The sequence below is a fragment of the Anopheles merus genome, chromosome 3R (assembly GCF_017562075.2).
Source record: "Anopheles merus strain MAF chromosome 3R, AmerM5.1, whole genome shotgun sequence".
Classification (NCBI taxonomy): domain Eukaryota; kingdom Metazoa; phylum Arthropoda; class Insecta; order Diptera; family Culicidae; genus Anopheles; species Anopheles merus.
Window position 1 is genome coordinate 23,687,557 of NC_054084.1, and position 19,586 is coordinate 23,707,142.

Here is a 19,586-nt window from a genome sequence, read left to right on the forward strand (position 1 = left end):
CAAGCCAATCAAATCTAAGCTGCAAATGTATAAATGAAGATGAAAACCTTATGGACGTATTAGTTAGTTACGTTAACTTAATTCATCAGAAGATTGTTACAGACACGCTAAGGAGCCATTGAAACCACAATACTTCTTGATAGGTCTATTTTCATGATCACTCGGAGATGTTCAAGATCACTCTTGCATCCTCTTCTGCATTCACTATCTTCTAGCATACTTATTAATAATGGAAGCGCTGTGCTGATGAAGATAACAACGAATCAAGATCCGTATTTGGACAGTAGTGTTTGACTTTTACTTTAATATTAGAAATGTTACTTAAATCTCACATATTTAAGGGCCTTCTTAGAAATGCTGTAAAGTCATAGGCTTAACGCTATTACTTCAAATTTATACCCCAAGTTATGAACATAAACAATGAACACATTTGTGTTTCTCGTGGTTGTAGTTCGTTCACGGCTTTGACGAGTATTTGCAGCTCCGTTCTACTGCACTCTACGTTCGAAACAGTAAGAACGACGCTCACGCTGTTCTCAAATCTAGCCCAACAGAATGCGATTTGCGTTTTTCCCGTCAATGGATCAACCATTTTATTAATGGCTATGGTACACTGATGAATATCAATGTACAGCATGTCCATGACTTATTCCAGTCTTTTGGGCTTCAAGAGATACGAACAATAAGAGAAAGAGAGAGAGAGAGAGAGAGAGAGAGAGAGAGAGAGAGAGAGAGAGAGAGAGAGAGTTGGAGCGAAATTTGACCGTCGAATTTCTCTAAATTAACAAGGATCTAGACTCTAGAGCAAGACGTGGAAGGACCATAGTGACCATATTCACTGACTTGGTAATATTCAGTGAACAGGCTGCAATCCGCAGTCTATCGGAGACGTTTTCAACAAGCATTTTAGTACTTAACAGCCTCAATCAATCAATTACCCAATATTTTAATTTTACCAGCGTATAATCTCTTAACAACATTCAAATGTATGCATTCCTGTGTACCGATCAAATCACTGTTTGTCCACACCAGATCCTGTGCAGTCCGATGTCTTGGCAGAGAGAAATGAAGAATATGTTGAAATGGAGTTTACAATCCACTTCCTGGGAAGATCTAGGGGATTCTAATAAGTCCTTTTCATTTAACAAATTTGAATTATTAAGGATATTCATCATGTTTTCCCAACAGAAAGTAGCATCCTTGCAAAAAACTGCTCTTCATTTTGAAAAAAATGTTAAAATTAAGAAGAAATGCTTGTATTAATGAATTATTGTCTGCTTGTAATATGTATTAATTATCAGAAAAAATATATTTAATATAAAAAATTGAAGTGAAGAAGCTCATCGCACAATAAAATAAATTCTTAACGACTAACCGTTGCATTCAGCCAATTTTCTCTGCTTGCAAGCTTTTGCTCGAGCTTCTTTTACATAAACAGCTCTCGGCCGGCCCCGTCAATTGAGCTGTTTGAAATGAACCACCGTTTTGCTCAATGTTTGCACTGTGCTAATGCTGTGCTGAACGCTAGCTAGCAGCAGTGTGTAGTGTAAAGTCAGGCATAACCACGAAAAATATGAAGACATTTTTATGCGCAATAAGCGCAATGCGAGCTTCCTTTGAGAGCGAGAGCGCTAACACTCTCACGCGCGAAAGCTGTGTGCGAAGAAAGGTCAGAGAAAGGTTCGCCTCATCGACAGGCGCGGACAGATCATGCCGCCAATGCCGTCCCAGTGTATTGCTTCCCTATTTACAGTCCGAGACACACACACACACACACACACACTGCAATAGGATTGGATCGGATTCGGGTTGTTGTGTGCGGTGGTGGTCTAATAAACCCATTTGTGCAGCTGGGAGCGTTCCGACGCGCGTTCGTCATAACCATAACACGGCATCATGGCAATGCATGGCAAGGAGCAGCATCACAGAGCGCTTTTCCCAGTACGGTTAGCGCACAGCTAATCCATTGCAGTGTGGCTGTGTGTCCGGGACCGGGACGGTTGCGGAAGTAAACAAATCGTTTACGGGAGGATGGTGCTATGCTGGAGAGGATGGAGGATGGTTCTTCATTTCGTTTTCCCCCATTCGCAACTATTGTCTTTGTTCGTTTGCACCCATTTTCAGCCATTGCTTGTGGCGGGGGCCATCGCTTGCCAGATCAGGGTGCGGAATTTCATTCCCCACAATACATCCCAACCCGCGCGCTTCATAAAAATGGCCACGGACCATGGCGTTCTCCCCACTCACAAAAGGAGCAGCATCAGCTTCTTAATGTGCGTATCGTGAGGATTGTCTGTTTTGATTAAGACTGCACTCCGCACCGGGGCCCGGGTGCCGTTGAGCGTCTGCATTGCGGGCGGCGTTACTACGGCCGCTGCTGGTATTGGCCATACGCCGGAGCCTTGCAGTGGACGGTTTGGACGGTGTGTCTTAAGCTGTAAAATCTGTTTACCCCATGCTCGACTCCGGCCGGCTGTGCTGCGGTTGTTCCTCCTCGTCCAAGATATTGATGACACATCCACAACACAAGCGTCATTAACATCGTCATCCACGGTAATGTAGGCGCAAGCGGCTGTGCCCACCCCGGTCCTGCCCCTATTTATGCAGCTATTATGCATTTGCCCCCCCCCCGCCCCATTCCACCCGTTGCCCGAGGAATGCATAATAATGCAAATGATAATAAAATGAAATAATAACATAAAGAATTATCTGAGCGTAGGGAAAAGTGGCCGTGTTTTTTTTGCCGTTCCCAGTTTTGTCCACGGACTGGTGGAGTGTTTTTTCTTCCTTTCTTTGCTGCTTGGGCGTTCTTCTTTGGAAGAAAGGAGGGAAAAAGCACAAGAAATAAAACCGTACGTGGAAAAAAAGGAGTGCATTTGGAAAAATGGCATTGCCTGTTTGTGGAGTGTGCAGATTGTGTAAAGAATAGTGCTAACAGTACGTACCAGTCGGCAGCCTGGTTGGTGTGTTTGACCATTTACTTTTAATAAAAGTAACTAACTGGGAGCTTTTTGGAGGGCCGCAGCAGAGGAACGGAGGAGCACAGTAGCAGCCACTACGCAAAAGATGATGATGTACCGGCAGATAGAGGAGGAAAATATGCATATGCAACCGATTAACAGACGTGCGCCGTCCCGGGGTCGGTCGGTCGGTTTGCTAAACACCAGCCCCAAACACACACAAACTGGTGCAAACAATGGAAAATGGAGCGCGCTCGGGGTGGAATATTAACCGTACCCCTATACAGCTTAACAGGGGGTGAAAAGTAAGCAGGAATTTCGCATCGAACTGGGTGATAAGTTCGTGACCGATTCGGCCAGTTGATCTTGATGAGGCGCATGCGAACGGGATGGTCTAGTAGGATCGTTGGTTTATGGGGCGTTCGATGGCGTTCGAGGGCCAAAGCCAGCCGCCCTTCCCACATCCCATTGTTGGACGGGTTGGGGTTTTTTGCCTTAATTTATGATGACGCTATCTCGGTGGACGGTGCAATAATTTTATGCATTATGCATGCAACGACAAGAAAGAAAGATGTAGGAAATGATGCAGCCTAGAAGGTGTAGAAAGCGATCCATGTTTTCATACAATGTGTCCGCAGTTTGATGATCGTGTCTGCCCGGGCAAGCGGTAATGTGAAGCAGGCTAAGGATTGTTCGATGTAATTTGTTGGATTGTGAGCAAGAGAAGGTGAAGGTTATGCTGAAATTAATATTTCCGTAAATGCTTTAAAGATAATTACAGCATTTTATAAGACAATTAAGATGTGTAAAAATGGATTCTAAAAGATTTCTATACGAAAGCTTTATTAATTTGAAAAATTCAATTGGTTTTTAAAATTTAAATCTTTGTCAACTGAAAATGCCTTCCTCTAAATATTGCTCAGCCCATCATTTGAAACATTAAAAGGAGGACCAGGATCATGTACAATAGTTGCGCCAAAATTAATACAAATATCGGTGTAAAATTTATCCCCAATTAAATATTTTATTGTTCTTCCACCGGCCATGATGAACCTGATTGAGACAAGATACAGTGAGTGTTAGATAATGTTCGGACAAATTCTAAACTTTACCCCTCAATTCCCTACGACTACAACAGAAAGTCTTTCTTTGAGGCACTGAGTTGAAATACCAAAGTTGAAATAAACCGGGATAGTGTTAAATTTCAGTATGTATGACTTTAGACCTTCAGATACATCGAGAGATAGTAAGTATCGCAATAATTAAACCATTTTGCAACAGCTAACAATGTGAATGGCTCGGCTCGCTCAGCAACATACTCTTTCGGAGAAAAGCTATTCAAGAGACTTTATGGCGTTTTTCAGCATGTAGTGGGAGCCGGTCTGGTTGTACAGTCGTTAACTTGTACGACGTAACAACATGCCCGTCATGGGTTTAAGTCCCAAATAGACCGTGTCCCCATACGTAGGACTTGACTATCCTGCTATGGTAACAATAAGTCACTGAAAGCCAAGCTCCTCACTTCACTAGTGGGTACAGGCGCAGCTCGTCCTTGCGCAGGGGCCATGCTATAATCTTCTCTGTATCGTTCCAATTTTAGTATATGTCCAGCCGAAGCTAGGACACAGGCGCAGGTATTGACCGACAGCAGTTGTTGTGCCAAAGAAGAAGAAGAGGTGTTAAATTTAACCTACATTGCGGAGCGATGGTGCTGACCTAAACTATTGACAGAGTCATCCTAGACGTAAGTGGTCGAAATGGGGCGTAAATGTCGCTGCGATACTGTAGCATTAAGCAAGCGGGATATGAAAATGCTCTGTGTGTTACGTCTTCTGACAGAAAGAGAATAAAGGCCTAGAAGACGGCACAGTGCAGCATACGCAGAACGATGGATGGTGTCATGGTCATGCCAGGGAAGTAGACATAAGGCGTACCGAGTAGGTTTGGCGTGTATCGCATTAAGCTAACCAATAGAAGAGGCAGTAGAGAGCTTCCGAATACACACGAATAATCCAATTGGAGTATTGGGGCAAATATTTCCAAAATTGAATTTTATTTTCTAATTTGCTGCAGACAGTCTTCAACAGTACTTGAAACGATGTGACCGAATCCGTTGAGTGTCCAAAACAAACCGAAATTCTTGATGTTGACATACGAGGCGTACATTCTTCGAAACACAGCTGCGTATTGCTGAACTGCTATCAATCGCTCTTAAAAACCGAGCATTGAAGGAATTTATTCGCTTGTACAGAAACCAAAAACTGTGATCCTCCAAAAAAAATACTCCGTCCCGTAGTTGATATCTCACTTTGATCTACATTTTGACAATATTACGCCCCTGACAGGCCACCACTAGTTTTTGTTATTCGTCGATCAACGAAAACCACGATCTTCGTTCGCATTCTTGAAGGAGTAAAAGCAGAACACAGAAAGACTTGAATTGTTGTTATTGATGTTGTTTGCCACATTCATTTCGTGCCATCAAACGCTTCGTTGGCATTGTAGCGCCCCTCCGTCATTCTCGGTTCGATTGTTTGGGTACCTTAAATGGGATCACTTTTTTGCCAACTTTTGCCCTGTGTCTTTTTGCTCATCGCTATCACAAAACCACGGAGTGCCGTTTGATTTGATCTTGCCTCCTTTTTTCCGATACAAACGAAACTTTTGTCCGCTTTTTCGATGTCCCGTAAAATGTGTTTCCATTTGAAGTATGCTCTTTGTTTGTTTGTTTGTTTGTTTGCCTTCAATGCCACCCTGTGGTTGGTGGCTTGCTCTACCGATTGAAGTACCTTGCAGTACCGATTGCAGCACTGTCCAAAATATGCATTCCCGATCGCTTTCGCTTCATCGCAGCCTCGTGTTGTGCAGCCTTTTTTCCCTTGGTTAAAAGGTGCTTGATCGAGGAGGCTGCAAGCAAAATGGCGTTTTTTTGGGAGTATACGTATTGATGCGATTTTTGAAAGGATTTTAGTAGAAAAATTCAAAATAAATCATTGAAATGTTCAACATCAAGTTAAATCCTCGAAGCAATTATAAGCAATAAACTAAAACAAGCAACTAATTTCTTGAGCAAAATCTTACATCAAACAAGCGAACAATGCTTCAAACGGTTGAGGAGAAACAGAAGCCAGAAGACTAAACAACAAACACCAGCCTAAAAAAGCATTGAAATAAAACAAAAAACCCGATCCCCGAACCGATTAGGGATGTGGCTATAGAATTTTGCGAATTTCCCAGGGTAAACCGTTCCGTTCCGTGAGCCCATCAATTTCGCAGTCCCAATATCCCACAATCTTTGGCTCTCTCTCTCTCGAAGGCCTTCACGCGGGCATGCTCGTGTCCAATTATTTCGCGTATACTTGGCGGCTGTTCGCGTAAACCGTGGCAGGAACGTCATTCTCACTCACAGCTACCTTCGCTTCCTTTGCTTATTTATGTGCATGCACTAAACCCCACAAGCAGGGCAGCTGATAGCTCGGCCATTGAAGGTAAGGGAGAAACAAAAACTCGTTGCGTAAACCACCGATCTTAATATGACGAAAAGGTGGTTCCGAGTGGCGAGTGGCAAGTCAATGTGCAGCAGTAGCAGCAGCAGCAGCAGCAGCAGCAGCAGTAATCGCAGCGAACGGTAGTGAATATGTGTGTAAGATTGAAAATTAAAAACAATAAAAAAGTGCTTCGATATCAAAGGAATGCGGTATTAATTTAATTTAATTATTCTCCATTGCCTTGTAGTTGTTTTGGGTATGCCCGTGTGTGCGTGTGTGTGCATCTGTCTGTTTGATAGGAAGGAGAGCGTCTGTTTTTTTTTGTGCGCACTAGTGTGTATGCTAGCGCGCTGTAGTTATTTCTGGAACTCGCTGTTCCTCGTGTTGCAGCAGTCTTTGCAGAAGTGCAGAAAATGTGCAAAACATCGCAGGACCGATCGATCGCTCCTGCACCGAGGACAAAGCCCCAAACCCCGAAGGTTGGGTTGAAATCCTTCATGCGTAAAAGATTCACGCAGATCGGTTATCGAACGCTCGTTACGCGCGCCGTCCCCGGACGATGACGTGAAGTGCTCTGGTGAGCAGCGTACACATACTAAACACAGCTCACCCAATACCCCGCGTTCGATGATAAATTATCTGCACATTCGCGATAGAGCACAGACAGCAGGGAGGGAAGGGACGGAAAACATGGTTTGCATTTATGTTGAAATGTTTTCTTTGTTGTCGCATTATGTTATGTGCTGCGCATCCGTCGCTTGGTGTGGAGTGCGTCCCGGTTGCTGGAGCTGTACCGACAGGTACACGTGAAATTCTTCTTTAGAACGCAAGAAGCGTAAGAGCGCACTGCAATACACAATAGCAAATGGTACAGTGTGTAATCTATCCTGTTTGGTGCCTTAAGGTGCCTAGGCGTGATTTGCCTTATATGGCAGGCGAGTGAGCCAGGCAGCTCTCCCCAACAGCTTCCCCAACTTGTGGCAAACAGTTAGTGGCACGCGTTAGCACACAATACATTGAATTCAATGCTAATGCACATGATTCATGGGCGCGGGAAAAGGAAAACTGGGGAGAAAAAAAGCAAAGAATGTACCAGCTGATAATGCTAATGTATTTAAATCCCGTCTGTATGCATCTGCCCGTCCGTCCGCCGAGGTAGCCTTGTTTGAAGATATTGATGAGATAATCCAACCCGCTGCTCTGTGGGATAGTTCTCGTACTGGTTCGACCTAGAAGTGTGCTGCACACAAATTAATTGATGCCTACTGGTACTGTGGGCAAAATTCCCTTGCGAATGTGGTAATTTATTAATCAAAAAGTATAAGAAATAGAAAAACACCTCACAATCACAAACAACAACCATCCGTCATCGTCCGGCGTGTATGTGCCGGTACTGCTGGATGTTTTGGGCTAAATTAGCGTTTAATTATCGAGAGAAAGACGGACAGAATTCGACTTACCTACGCAACTGGGCGAGTGATTTCCCCCGGTAGTCGCAGCCGGGCTCGCTGCAGGCAAAGTTCCGCTCGCTCGTGTGGGACACCAGATGGCGGCGGGCATCGGTCGCGGAACGGGCGAGATAGTGGCAGCCTTCGTGCTGGCAGGCAAACTCCCTGACGGATCGCTGGTCGTGATGGACCCGGCTGTGCTGCAGCATAATGTGGCTGGAAGGGAGTTGTGATGAGGGGAAAATCGAAGGAGCATATTACATTAGATTAGTTAGCTGGGTTCAATCAATCATGGATGGATTTTGGCGGTAGTTGAACTGTTTGCAAGCAAATCCGCTTCCAGTACACGTGTGGTATTAATTTAAGAAACGAAAAGGCTGTGGATGGTTTGTATGTGTCGCGATTACAGGTGACAGGAACATCAAGCAGGATTGTGCCCACAATACGTCACATAAAAACGCTCAATTAATAGCAATTTTGTTAATTAGCTTCTTCAGATATTCAGGTAAGAATTGTGGCAGGATAGTATTGCCTGATGCAAGCAAGTGAATTGTTATAAAAGGGAAGAATTTGGATTGATCGTCAGTCGTTGATCAGAAAGCCATAAAGGAAAATCGTTTTGGAACAGAAGAAATCTGGTGTAAACGGTTATCCCTTATTCGGTCCCTCAGTCAGTTTTGGTCGTCGTCATACAGTTGTGTATTCCAATATTGTTCGCCGTCCACCTGTGGTTATACATCTCCATCTCTCTCGCTCCCCATCACTTTTACAATCATACAAAAACATCTCTTTATAAAACGAAATGTTGCTCTTTTCACGACCGGATATTAATGGCATTCTACAAGCAGTTGCAAATGATTTGGTTGAATGTGTCGTATAAGTGACCAGATGTTGTAGTTACTTTGAATCTTGATTGTCCTGCCACCAGAAGTATTGCGACTGTCGCATAAAGCAAGGGATAAAGTTGTTTTCTAGTATCAGATACAGTTTTAAGGACCTATGAACTAGAGGTGGGACGAATGAATGAGAGCTAGTCAAGTCGTTCAGTTCATACATAAGAATGATTGACTCATGTTCAACAGTTTGTTATAGTATAGTTCATCAAAAAGTAGTGATAATTGTCTGTTAAAGCGAACAAACAAAGGACCGAATTGAACGTTTGGACTTATTAGCCAGGTTGTTGCGAAAAATGCATATACATTATAATGTGAGGTTGAGTGGATACGAATATTGTTAAGCTTTAAAAAGATTGTACGGAAGAACGAAGCAGTTGCCATTGAGGTTCTTTCAAAATTCTATCTTTTAGCAGAATTATCTTTCAATTAGCTCCTAAGCAGCATATAAAAATGAGTTCAGTAATATGTTGATTTAGTGGAAAGAAGCTTGTTGATTACTTTTCTGCAATTCCTGCTTCTCTATAATATCATAATTATACCTCACGAACGTCACTTCAATTGATCAGAGGGCATCGGAGCGGACTTTCAAAAAGCTGTTATACTGAAGCTTTCCAAGCTGTCAAGTTTGCTGCAAAAAGTTTACATTTAACGTTCTTTTGTTGGTTTTGGCTGAAGATTTCATGAGAATCCTTACTAACATTATAATTAATAAACAATTCCTTTGTTAGGAACGGTTCCGAGCTGATGTCTCTACCAATCGAAAATACAACTTTAACGTTTAGAAGCTTCCCTAATTTCTCGAACGGCAGTTCAAAGTTAAACGCAATTCTATGAGGAAAAAAGTATGGAAAAATCTAGGGTAGTTAACTGCTTAAATTGAACTACATGAATTAAATAAGACCTTAAGCATCTCAAAATTTTCAAATTGTTTGAAGTCATATCGTTTAGATAGTCTATTCGTCGTCTAGTAATGTTTGTACTATACTGCATTTCCCAAAGTGCATTAGATTGTAGTACAAGACTATTAAATCTAGACAAACATCTAGAAAGTAAATCCATACTCCCACTTCCCTTCAACGTCCTTCATTCACTTCAAAGCCAAATCCTAACTACGAGTGTGGAAAGGAACTTTATTTTACCCTGCTGCAAGTGATTTTTATATTTCACTAGAAGCAAGTTGCTTCCGTTTCCACCATCGACTGCAATATTTTGCAGTGCAGATTTGCGTCCCCTTTCTCTCTGTCTCCCTCTCTCTCTCTCTCGATCTCTCCGGTAATGCTACTCCGAACAAAGAAAGCGGTCAGCGTCGAGCTGATTTCCTCTCGCATGCAAAACTCAAACTTACGACTATCGTGCACTAAAAACCATTCATCCCAAAAGCGGAATGCAATTATCATATATATCTATAAGCCGGCATTGGCTGGCAGCTAAAGGCACACGAAACGGACGTACGGACGGAACCCTACCCCCCGTCAGACTCCGTTGCCTCAGCGGGAGCCCTTCGCCCTTCCCATCGCGGAATCATCAAATAGACTATCGCAGCAGCGGCAGTAGTAGTAGACGATCGCTTCCTTGCTTTGCATGATGTGACATTTTACGTTCGAAATGCAAATGACATCTCGGAGATCCGTTCGGCTTCGTTCGTTTGAGTTGCGTTTGCGAGATAGATATATATATTTTTTTTTGTACCAACCCAACCGCTCCACTTTGAGAGCACTTCCTTTGGACTCCTCCTCAAGGACATGCAGAATGTTCGTCGCTCCCCCCCCCCCCTGGGACGGCACATCTCTGTTAGGTTTCATTTCCTTTGTTGTCGTTGCTTTTCTCTCTGCAAGCCCTTTTTTTGTTGCTCTTACTCAAAATGGATGATGCGATAAATTTTTATGTTTATTATTATAATCAAGTGTAGTTTTTCTTATGGCGCCGTGCGGTGCATTTCCGCCGTCGCTGGGACCCGCACTGAATGTGCAGTGTGTGTGTGTGCTCGAGCGCCTGTGTGTCAAGTGTTCGATGGCCAATTTGCATTCCGTTTCTCCCTGTTCGGGCGCATCTTGACGTGCTGTGAAGAGTGCTGTGGTGAAGTGAACGTTTTTTTTGTCATCTCTCTCAACCCTTGCTGTCATCCGGGCTGCTCCGTCCATGCTTGATGAGCTTTTGGCCGGGATCTGTCCTTGTGGTGCGGAACGAGCCAGCCATTCCCTTGGACTGCTGATTGGCTGATGCATCGGAATCGGAGCTCGGACCCGCTTCAGTAGAGAAAGCGTTTCGTCACCGTGGTCTGCGTCTTCGGGTGCAGGATCTCTCGCGTGAAATGATCCTTGCACAGTTTTTTCTTCCCCCACCAATCTCCACATCCACGCAGGGGACATCAGCTGCTGCATCAGCAAAGAAGGAGCAGATATCGAAACTTGCGCAAAAGAATGCGGATGCAATTTTAGGGCAAAAGTTTCGGAACGGCTTCTCCTGGAAGCAGAGAGCTTGGGGGAGGGTTTTTCTTTGCGCTTTTGTTTTCGTCTTCTTCTTCCGTGGTTTTATTTCGATGGTAAAACTCATCAACTGCAGTAGAACTTTGAGCAGAAGTGTTTTTGTCTCAGCGGAAAACGGATTCGGAGTGGAGAGTGTGTTTTTTTCCTTTCTTTTTTTCCCTCTCTGCTACTAACTGTGCTGCACTCGTGTGCATGCATTGAAGTAGGAAGCTAGTGGATAGTGTCCTCTACTAGTGACGATATCGCCTTTTTGCATGGAAGGTTGCTTTTTTTGCCACTCACACGCTCACAATACTTTACGACGATGGACTATTTGGCACTCGGTGTCCATCGAGTGACGGTTAATGGCAAGCGATTACTTTGAATGGAGGAAACATTTTACCAATAGTAAGTAGCTGCCGATGTAACAAAAAAAAAGTGTGCACAAACTGTAATTCGAGATGCATCGGGCGCGATCAAAATGCATAATTTTCACTTCGTAGCAGCAAATGGCTGCTCATTCCATTTAAGGCACGAAATGCAACACTTCCCATGCACCATGCACCACACAACGAAGAGTTTGTCCACAATCAATTGCGCAAGTGTGTGGCTCTGCTACGCTAATTTGCTTGGCTATTTGTGTGTGTGTTTGTGCCGGCTAGTTTAGTTTGACCGTACGGTACCGGCCGTCTTGAGCAAAACACTTAGCAAATTGCCAAGCTCACAAGCAAGCAGCTTGCATTAGGTATTCATCGTGAGGTTTTGCGAAACCGATGCCCGCCAATGGTGTAAAGACTCGCAGGGCCAAAAAACCATAAGATATGGTTCGTATCTTCGCGCTGAATGTGAAATTCAGCGCCCACGGAAAGGTGTGAGTTTTTGCCGCCTTGCCGCTCCTTCCGGCGGCACCAACCAAAATGTGTCTTTATATGCGCACGGGAGGCAAAAGTTGGCGTGAAAGATGGTGCACAGCGGAAATGGAACGTTTTAAAATTCAAAAGACAATAGAAGACACCCGTAATTAACCGGGGCCCGGCAAAGGGGGAAACTGCCGCTGTGGTGGCCCTAGGAAGGCTGCTGGAGATGAAAAGTCGTAAGAAAATCGTACGTGAAGAAGTACCGCCGATATGAACTCCCGTAACCTGGGCACATTTGTAGTGTGACTGCGGTGCACACAGCACACAACAAACAAAAGTAACACTTCTTCTACCGGCCAGGAGCTCGGGGCGGGGCACCCATTAACTCATCTCAACTTTGTGCTGGCGAAGGTGTGTGTGGCGGTGGCATTTTACGATTTTCATTTCCATTAATCCTTGCGAGCTGCCGCTTCCACGTGTGTTTGTTTTTCATATTTATGGCACTTCGTGTGGTTTGCGCATCTTCCACATCCTTGCAGGATATCCACATCCACACGCAGCTAAACGTCTCGGAGCTGCGATGCTTATGAAACTTAATTTTTCCTTACCTTAGCGCTTACAAAACAAGAGAAGGGGAGAGAGAGAGACAGGGAAACGGAGAGGCACGCTTGAAATACGAAATGAATCCGCTGAGTAAACTGGCGGCTGGCGGCGTGAATGACTAAGAGTGGGCACTGGCGTAAGTTTGTGTCTTATGAAATTAACCTTTATCTGTAAAAATTATGATAGAACGATTTTGGGACAAATATTTTACACCTCCACCAAACAAAAGATGTAGTATGCAAATATAACATTTCTTCCCAGTCAAACCGGGCCGGGAAAGAGGGTGCCCAGGCTCCCGAGAAAGCACGGAATGTTCGCCAACATTCTCACGAAACGAGGCAAATACGGGTAACAAGCACATTATAAATCCATGTACCGGCAAGGTGTTTCATTATTCCCGGTAGCATATATGGTAGGCTCGTGTGGCTGGGGGGAGGGGGGGGTTGGCTGAAAATATTAAAATGTTATGAGCCATGGTACTCCGAAGACACATGACTCGCGGTGCGGATAACATGAACGCCTTTATTTCATATTCTCTGATGGAAAAAAGAAAAGTGAATCGCTTGAATCTGAGATTGCATACTTCATTGGAGATTCTGTTTTCATTTGTTAAGAAAAAATATTCACAATATCTTTAAAAAAACAAAATTTTGTGCGGCAACAATTTATGGATTTATGAATCAATCGAACATTTCTTTTACTATTTGTCTAGTACAGCGGTCGGCAAACTTTTGAGGCAATGGGCCAACTTTAGTAAATGATCGAGTGCCGCGGGCCAGGTGAATGCGGTTTTTTATTATTGCGCTTAAATTATTACATTTTAATGTTTTAGAAACATTTTAGATATTATTGTTGTTTTTCTGTAATTATATCATCCAAGTATGGTACAAAATCGAATTATCGAAGTAAAAATAGACTCAGTAATTTTAAAAATGCTTTATGGATAAGTAATACCATGTCAGATCAATTGACAACTGATTCCTTATGAAAAAGCACTTTGATAATTGTTGTACTTGTAAACAGCAACAATGTGGAATCGTCGTTCTCATTAAAACAGCAGGGATTTTTAAATATTTTTTTTGCTTTCAAATACAATCGAAAATATCCCCAAAATAATTTAAAGGGAAACCAACTGATTTGTGTCAAATTGAGAAAAACGAATAGAACAAAATAAAAAAATTGTCGCGTGAAAATGTATGGAGCTGTTTCACAATATTTAAAATTTTGTAGTGCATGTTTTGCGTTGGTGAAAGTCTAATGATCTCCCATCAAATGCAAGTCGCATGCAAAACTTTAAATTAATTTATTATAACCAGGCTTTAGTATATCACATCAATCTAAAATTTCGTGTGCGATTTCCTTCATTCCGAAAGTCTTATTGTCGAGTTGAAACAATGTTAAAATTACATAATGGTTGCATTAACAAATTGACAAATTCATAGGTTTATCATGGGATTATCTTCATCCGCTCTAACAAAACGTTAATTGCACTTTGAATAGTAGTATCCCATGTGACAACAGACAACTTCTATCAGTACCCTCAACTTGACACCTCTATGAAGTCGAACTCTTACCATGATGACCAGAAAAGTGAACCAACCAACGTAGAAGCGTGCGCGATCAACGAATGACGCCTCGTAGCGTCTTAAATGAACTGCGTACACAAGTCTGTCGTCGCATAAGAACGTGTCTGCGTTTTGGTCACCTACATCTTGGTACTATTAGGCAACAATCAAAGCATCGCAAGAGAGCCCAGGGTCATTTTTGAGGTTCCAAAAGAAGCTAAAAATGAAGACAGAAGTACAAGTGGCTACATTACTGAGTTATCTGGGCCGGGAGATCGATCCGTCATTCCAAAGTACTTTAATTAAAGTTGAAAGAGTACGATGGTATAAAATGTTATTCTAAAGATATTCAGTAATTTATTAACGAATAGTTTCTTCCCATCTTTCAAAATCAGTCAACACCTTTCGCAGGCCGGATTGAATATTGCGGCCGCATTTGGCCCGCGGGCCGGACTTTGCCGACCGCTGGTCTAGTACATAAGACGAGATAATACAAAAAAAGAAAAAATGTCTCATGTTATGACATTACTAAGCTATAAACTAAACACTTTGAAAGGCTTCAGTAATTACAATAAAAATGATAAATCATGTGATACTGACAATAGCACAGCACTTCAACAGTCATTTTGTATCATTAAACGTAAACAACTTTTTAGTATGTAGCATGTGGAGAAGAAACTCTCAAGAAGATTTGAGGCTTTGATGTAGCAAAATAATGACTAAAATCATAAAATTGGTAAGTATCCAAATCAAATTGCAATGCCTCTTTTCATTTGAAAACTTTGATCTGAATTGCAAACAAATTGTTACATTTATTGATCAAGGACATGGTTTTAATCCTAAGATTAGGACATGGGTTTATTCCTAAACCACACTTAACAGTTTTAAACGAGTTTAAGGAAAATTATAGTTTTTTACACGATAAGTATCAGCTTCCTTACACAGCAGGCTGAACACTGAATATATAAACGTCCATATTGAAAAGTTATACAACAATTATACAAACAAGTGCCGTAATAGTTCCAACAGCTTATTACAACAGCTAGTGTTATGATACACAATAGTACTTAGTTAGTTATTTAGACATAGATATTACGTACGATCAGATAGGTTACTTTAGGCCATAGATAGTAATGGGTTAGCTCTCATATAAAACTTTTCAGTTGATTTTTGTGATAATTTTCCCACTATTAACTAAAAATTATTCATAGAAATAGCAACATACTTTCGAAATAGCAAAAATATATAACTCCAACAATGTTATATATATAACAAATATTAAAGAACATTGAGGAGAGTCTAAAATGACGGACCCATTATAAATTGTAGGAAAAATGCGCAACGCGCATTAATGTAATTATTCAATAAACAAATACTACTACTGCTACTACACGATAAGTATTCGAATTGGCAATGAAAAGCAAGTTTAAATAGATAAATTATGAATCATTTCTAACAAAACACGAACATATATTTTGATTTCTTGCAAAAATATTTTACAAAGGACAGACTTTCCTTTGATAGGAAGTTATTGGCTAACAAAAAAAAAGAGACATCTTCATGTCAAAATCACTTGCGCTGTTACAAAAACAGATCCCAACACAGCCAAAGATAACATTCTAACTCAACACTGCATTTGCTGCTGTCTGCAGCCGTTGCCAGTGTACCGAAGCAGTAGAAGCAACAGCAACGCCAGCAACAATGAAAACGTTTCACAACACTTACTGTGCGCTTAATCAAACGTTATCTCAGCACTAGGAAGCAGCAGTGGAGCAAACCATCAAGCCCGGGGTGTCTTAAATCAACCTCACGTTGTCAAACTCAGACATCAATAGCGATCGTTTCACCATAAAATCCACCAACATAAAACCCACAACCATCCACAGCCGTACGACCAAGAACCGTGAGGTGTTGCCGCTCACAATGTGATGCCATTTCTTTGGCAAGGTATCGATAAGAATGATTTGTTTCCCACTGAATGGAACACACACACACACTTTTCCATGGATCATCGAACCAAGCGCCAATCACTCGGAAATGCGCACCACAGCCGCAAGATATCGAGCCCGCTCACTCACTCACTCACTCACTCACCTTCCGAGCGTGGTAAATACTTCCGTGCACACTTCATTACCACATCCGGCGTGGGAAATGGGGGACTCGGTACCATCAAGTGAGGCCTGGCCCGGATGGTGTGTTTCCGGATCGTTACCGTTGTACCGTAGCCGTCGACAGCAGTTTGAGCGTGGAGACAAAGTCAAGGATATGTGTGTGCACGGGTCTGACAGACGGTGCAGCAATGTTTTGGGATGCGATGCGTTTTCGGTGTTCAGTTTGGGGGCTCTCGCTACGGTTGCCAGCATATCGGGAAGATTTATAAAGGCAGTTTGTGTGCGATGATGGGAGCGAAACGCTTCGCCTTTTACAGTGATCGGCACGGTTTGAGATGGGATCGTCATTCAGCAAGTCGCCCCTACACCTCCCCACCTGGTCCCAACAACGATCCACAGTGGATTGTCGTTTATAAATCGTTTTTCGATAAAGCTCAAACTCTCCTGTGTGGGAATGCGGTGCGGGATGATATGTGAAGTGGAATTTATGGTCTCATCGCACATCAGACCTTCGGCCAGCTCATATCGTCAGAAAAGGTGGAAACGAGCGGGTCCGTTTTTTCGCCCCCAGTCTGTTCGGCTGGGACTTTACACCGAAGGAACACCACATCTCACCACTTCAAGCGTCCAAGGAAACGTCAAACGATTTCGGACATGGTCATGGAATGCACGTTAAAATACTTGTGCACTTCCGATCAGATGGGGGATGACGGTTTTTTTTCTGCAGGGCAGGAGTTTCGACCTGACTGCGGTCACATTTTTCACACCCTTTTGCCGGGGCGCGGAGTGAAGAAATCCATACCGCCCGGAAAGCCAGGCCTAAAGCCGGGCTGAATCCTTGACCACCGCACCGAACTGGCAGGATGTTTCGACGCGCCCAGGACCGTAAATCATGTAAACGGTTGGACGTTGCACGGGCAGATAAAAGTATTCAATCGTTCCCGAGGCCGCCGACAAAGTGCGCCATAAACTACAAAATGCAGTCTTGGCCACCGGGCACCGGGCGGTTCATAAAATAGCGATTGTCCGCTGTACGCAAGCAGCGCACCAGGTGCAATGGGGGGAAGTCTGGGGTGAAGCTAGAATACCAAAGCTAGGTTTGGATTTCTGTCGCATTTTTCGTAGGAAATTCGTACGAGTCTTAGTGCGATCCTTTTGACTTTACAGCTTGTAGAAGCGTAAAAGTGTCCGGTTTAGTGTAGTTTTTGGGTGTGTGTGTGTGTGTACGCTGTTTGTTTGTTTGCAAGAGCAAAAGATACGACTAAAAAGCGAATGCTCATGTCCAGGGAAGAAAATATATTATTATCACCTGCGGAAGAAAGGACCAGGCAAACGGCCAAGACAACCCTCCCGATGACCTCTCGCGCCGAAAAGAGGTGGATTTGGAGGGCGAAATATTTATAGACATTTATGTGCTGGTCAACCGAAATAAGGAATATTTTTTCGCCTATCAAAACGGTACGACAGCAAACCGTACCAGCTGGAGTGCCGTTTTCGTGCCATTGCGGCTCTAGAGCTAGTGCTGAAGTACTTTCGCAAAACCATCCCGTTGTCTACGAAGAATTCAACGTGGCTCCAAAAGGTAGATAAAGTAAGTTGAGAGCTCAAATGAAGTTAGAGTGCGCTATAAAACAAGCCGACCGTAAGCGTTCGATGCAAAAGGCAATTCGGAAAGAGTCTCGAGAATCTCCAAAGACACGAGTTGTGAGGTTTTATTTTTTCATGAGTTTTCAATGCATGATCCCAACAGGAGAAATTAGAAAACCAGGGCAAAAAATAAACACGGCAGTACTGGAATGCGTGCGTCGGGATGGAAGAAATTAAAAGTAATGGTTATGGGAACGATTCGCCTGTATTTGGTAAGCTTGGTACTTTATTTTTGCCCGAATTTTACCCATTATCAGGTTGCACTCGGAACTCGGGTAGTCATCAAATGACCAATCAAGCGGTGTGATGTGTTGGAAGGAATGTTGCTACCATAACCATTTTCTAGATAGAATTTTATTTACACGACAAACGTATTCCACGGCTAGCAATAAGTGTGCAGGTTGCATGCCTTTCAGATCCAACTTCTAACCGTTTCTGGATGAAAAGTTCAAAATAAAAATAAACATGGTTATGCGAAAGGGGCCAAAAATCGGCACGGATTCCCACTTGTACACTGCAAATGAGAGTTTACAGCCGAGTGTGGTCGGCGAATCCTTGGCAGACGCGGTCATTTTGCTATTTAATCTATTTGGATTGAAGGGAAGTTGCCTGGGTGCTCGGTTGACCGAAACGTTTGCCAACCCCAACATACCGAAACACCTAAGCGCCGGGCAGCGGAAAGCGTAAGGATCATAATAATAAAAAAAAACCACGACCAACCGGGCAAAAATACCCCAAAAAGTATGCAGTTGAATCCGATGTGTCTGATCACGGATGGATTCTTGCATTCCGTGGATGACTTTTCTCGCCAGCTCCGGCTCCGGCTCCTGGCAGGACGGAAGGCAACAGAAAGACGCACCGAAACGATTTACGAAACCGACGGCCACGTATGGCTGACCAAACTGCGGTACGCCCCCGTTCACCTGGATAATGGGTCTTGGAATCATTTTTGCTCCGTTTCTGGCGGTTTACCGTGGCGGGATAAAACGGTGACAGGAGATGTTCGGCGTCAATGGGATTATATGGCCAATGGTCCCCCCCCGCGTAGTCGGATGGAAAACCTCGGGAAAATAAAACAAAGTACCGAGTTTCGGTTACGACTACGACGGCGGTAGGACACATTTGACAATAGAAAGCGGCCAAAGGGTTTGACCAAAACCTCCGTGCTACGAAACAACAGTTTGCAAATGCGATGCAAAGGTACATTTTCCCCCTGAATGGTGGGAAAAAAGTTTTTCCTGGTCATTTTTGTGGATGGGATGATCATTTGTTGGGCCCGGTTGCTGGCGGAAAGATGTTACTGAATCTCGGTACATGGCGAGGAAATTTCTGACTGTAGAGGTCGTTGGTTTGTCTGAGGTTAGGAGACACAGCGGTACTAGAGCGATAGTAAAGTGTTTTATTTTCCGCATAGATGTCCATTGCGAGACCGGAAGCAAATAGCATGCCTACAACTTGTTTATTGCCACGGCCTGTAATTATATAGAAAAGAATTTCCCGAAACTAGAGAGAGCAGTATGGCGTGTTGAAAAAAAGTGTATGTAAA

The 19,586-nt window shown here is 43.2% G+C and overlaps 1 protein-coding gene and 1 non-coding gene across 3 annotated transcripts in view; both read right to left on the reverse strand.

Moving 5' to 3' along the window:
* Nucleotides 1–19,586, reverse strand: part of LOC121597650 (zinc finger protein 236) — a 71,696-nt gene that overhangs the window by 4,330 nt on the left and 47,780 nt on the right. For both annotated transcript variants that reach the window (XM_041923554.1, XM_041923553.1), the window contains one exon: nucleotides 7,909–8,112. In XM_041923554.1, the coding sequence (XP_041779488.1) occupies nucleotides 7,909–8,112 (204 nt within the window). The remainder of the gene's footprint in view (nucleotides 1–7,908; nucleotides 8,113–19,586) is intronic.
* LOC121598133 lies at nucleotides 4,507–4,584 on the reverse strand. The gene has a single exon (XR_006005526.1). It is a non-coding gene; the product is annotated as a U6 spliceosomal RNA (small nuclear RNA).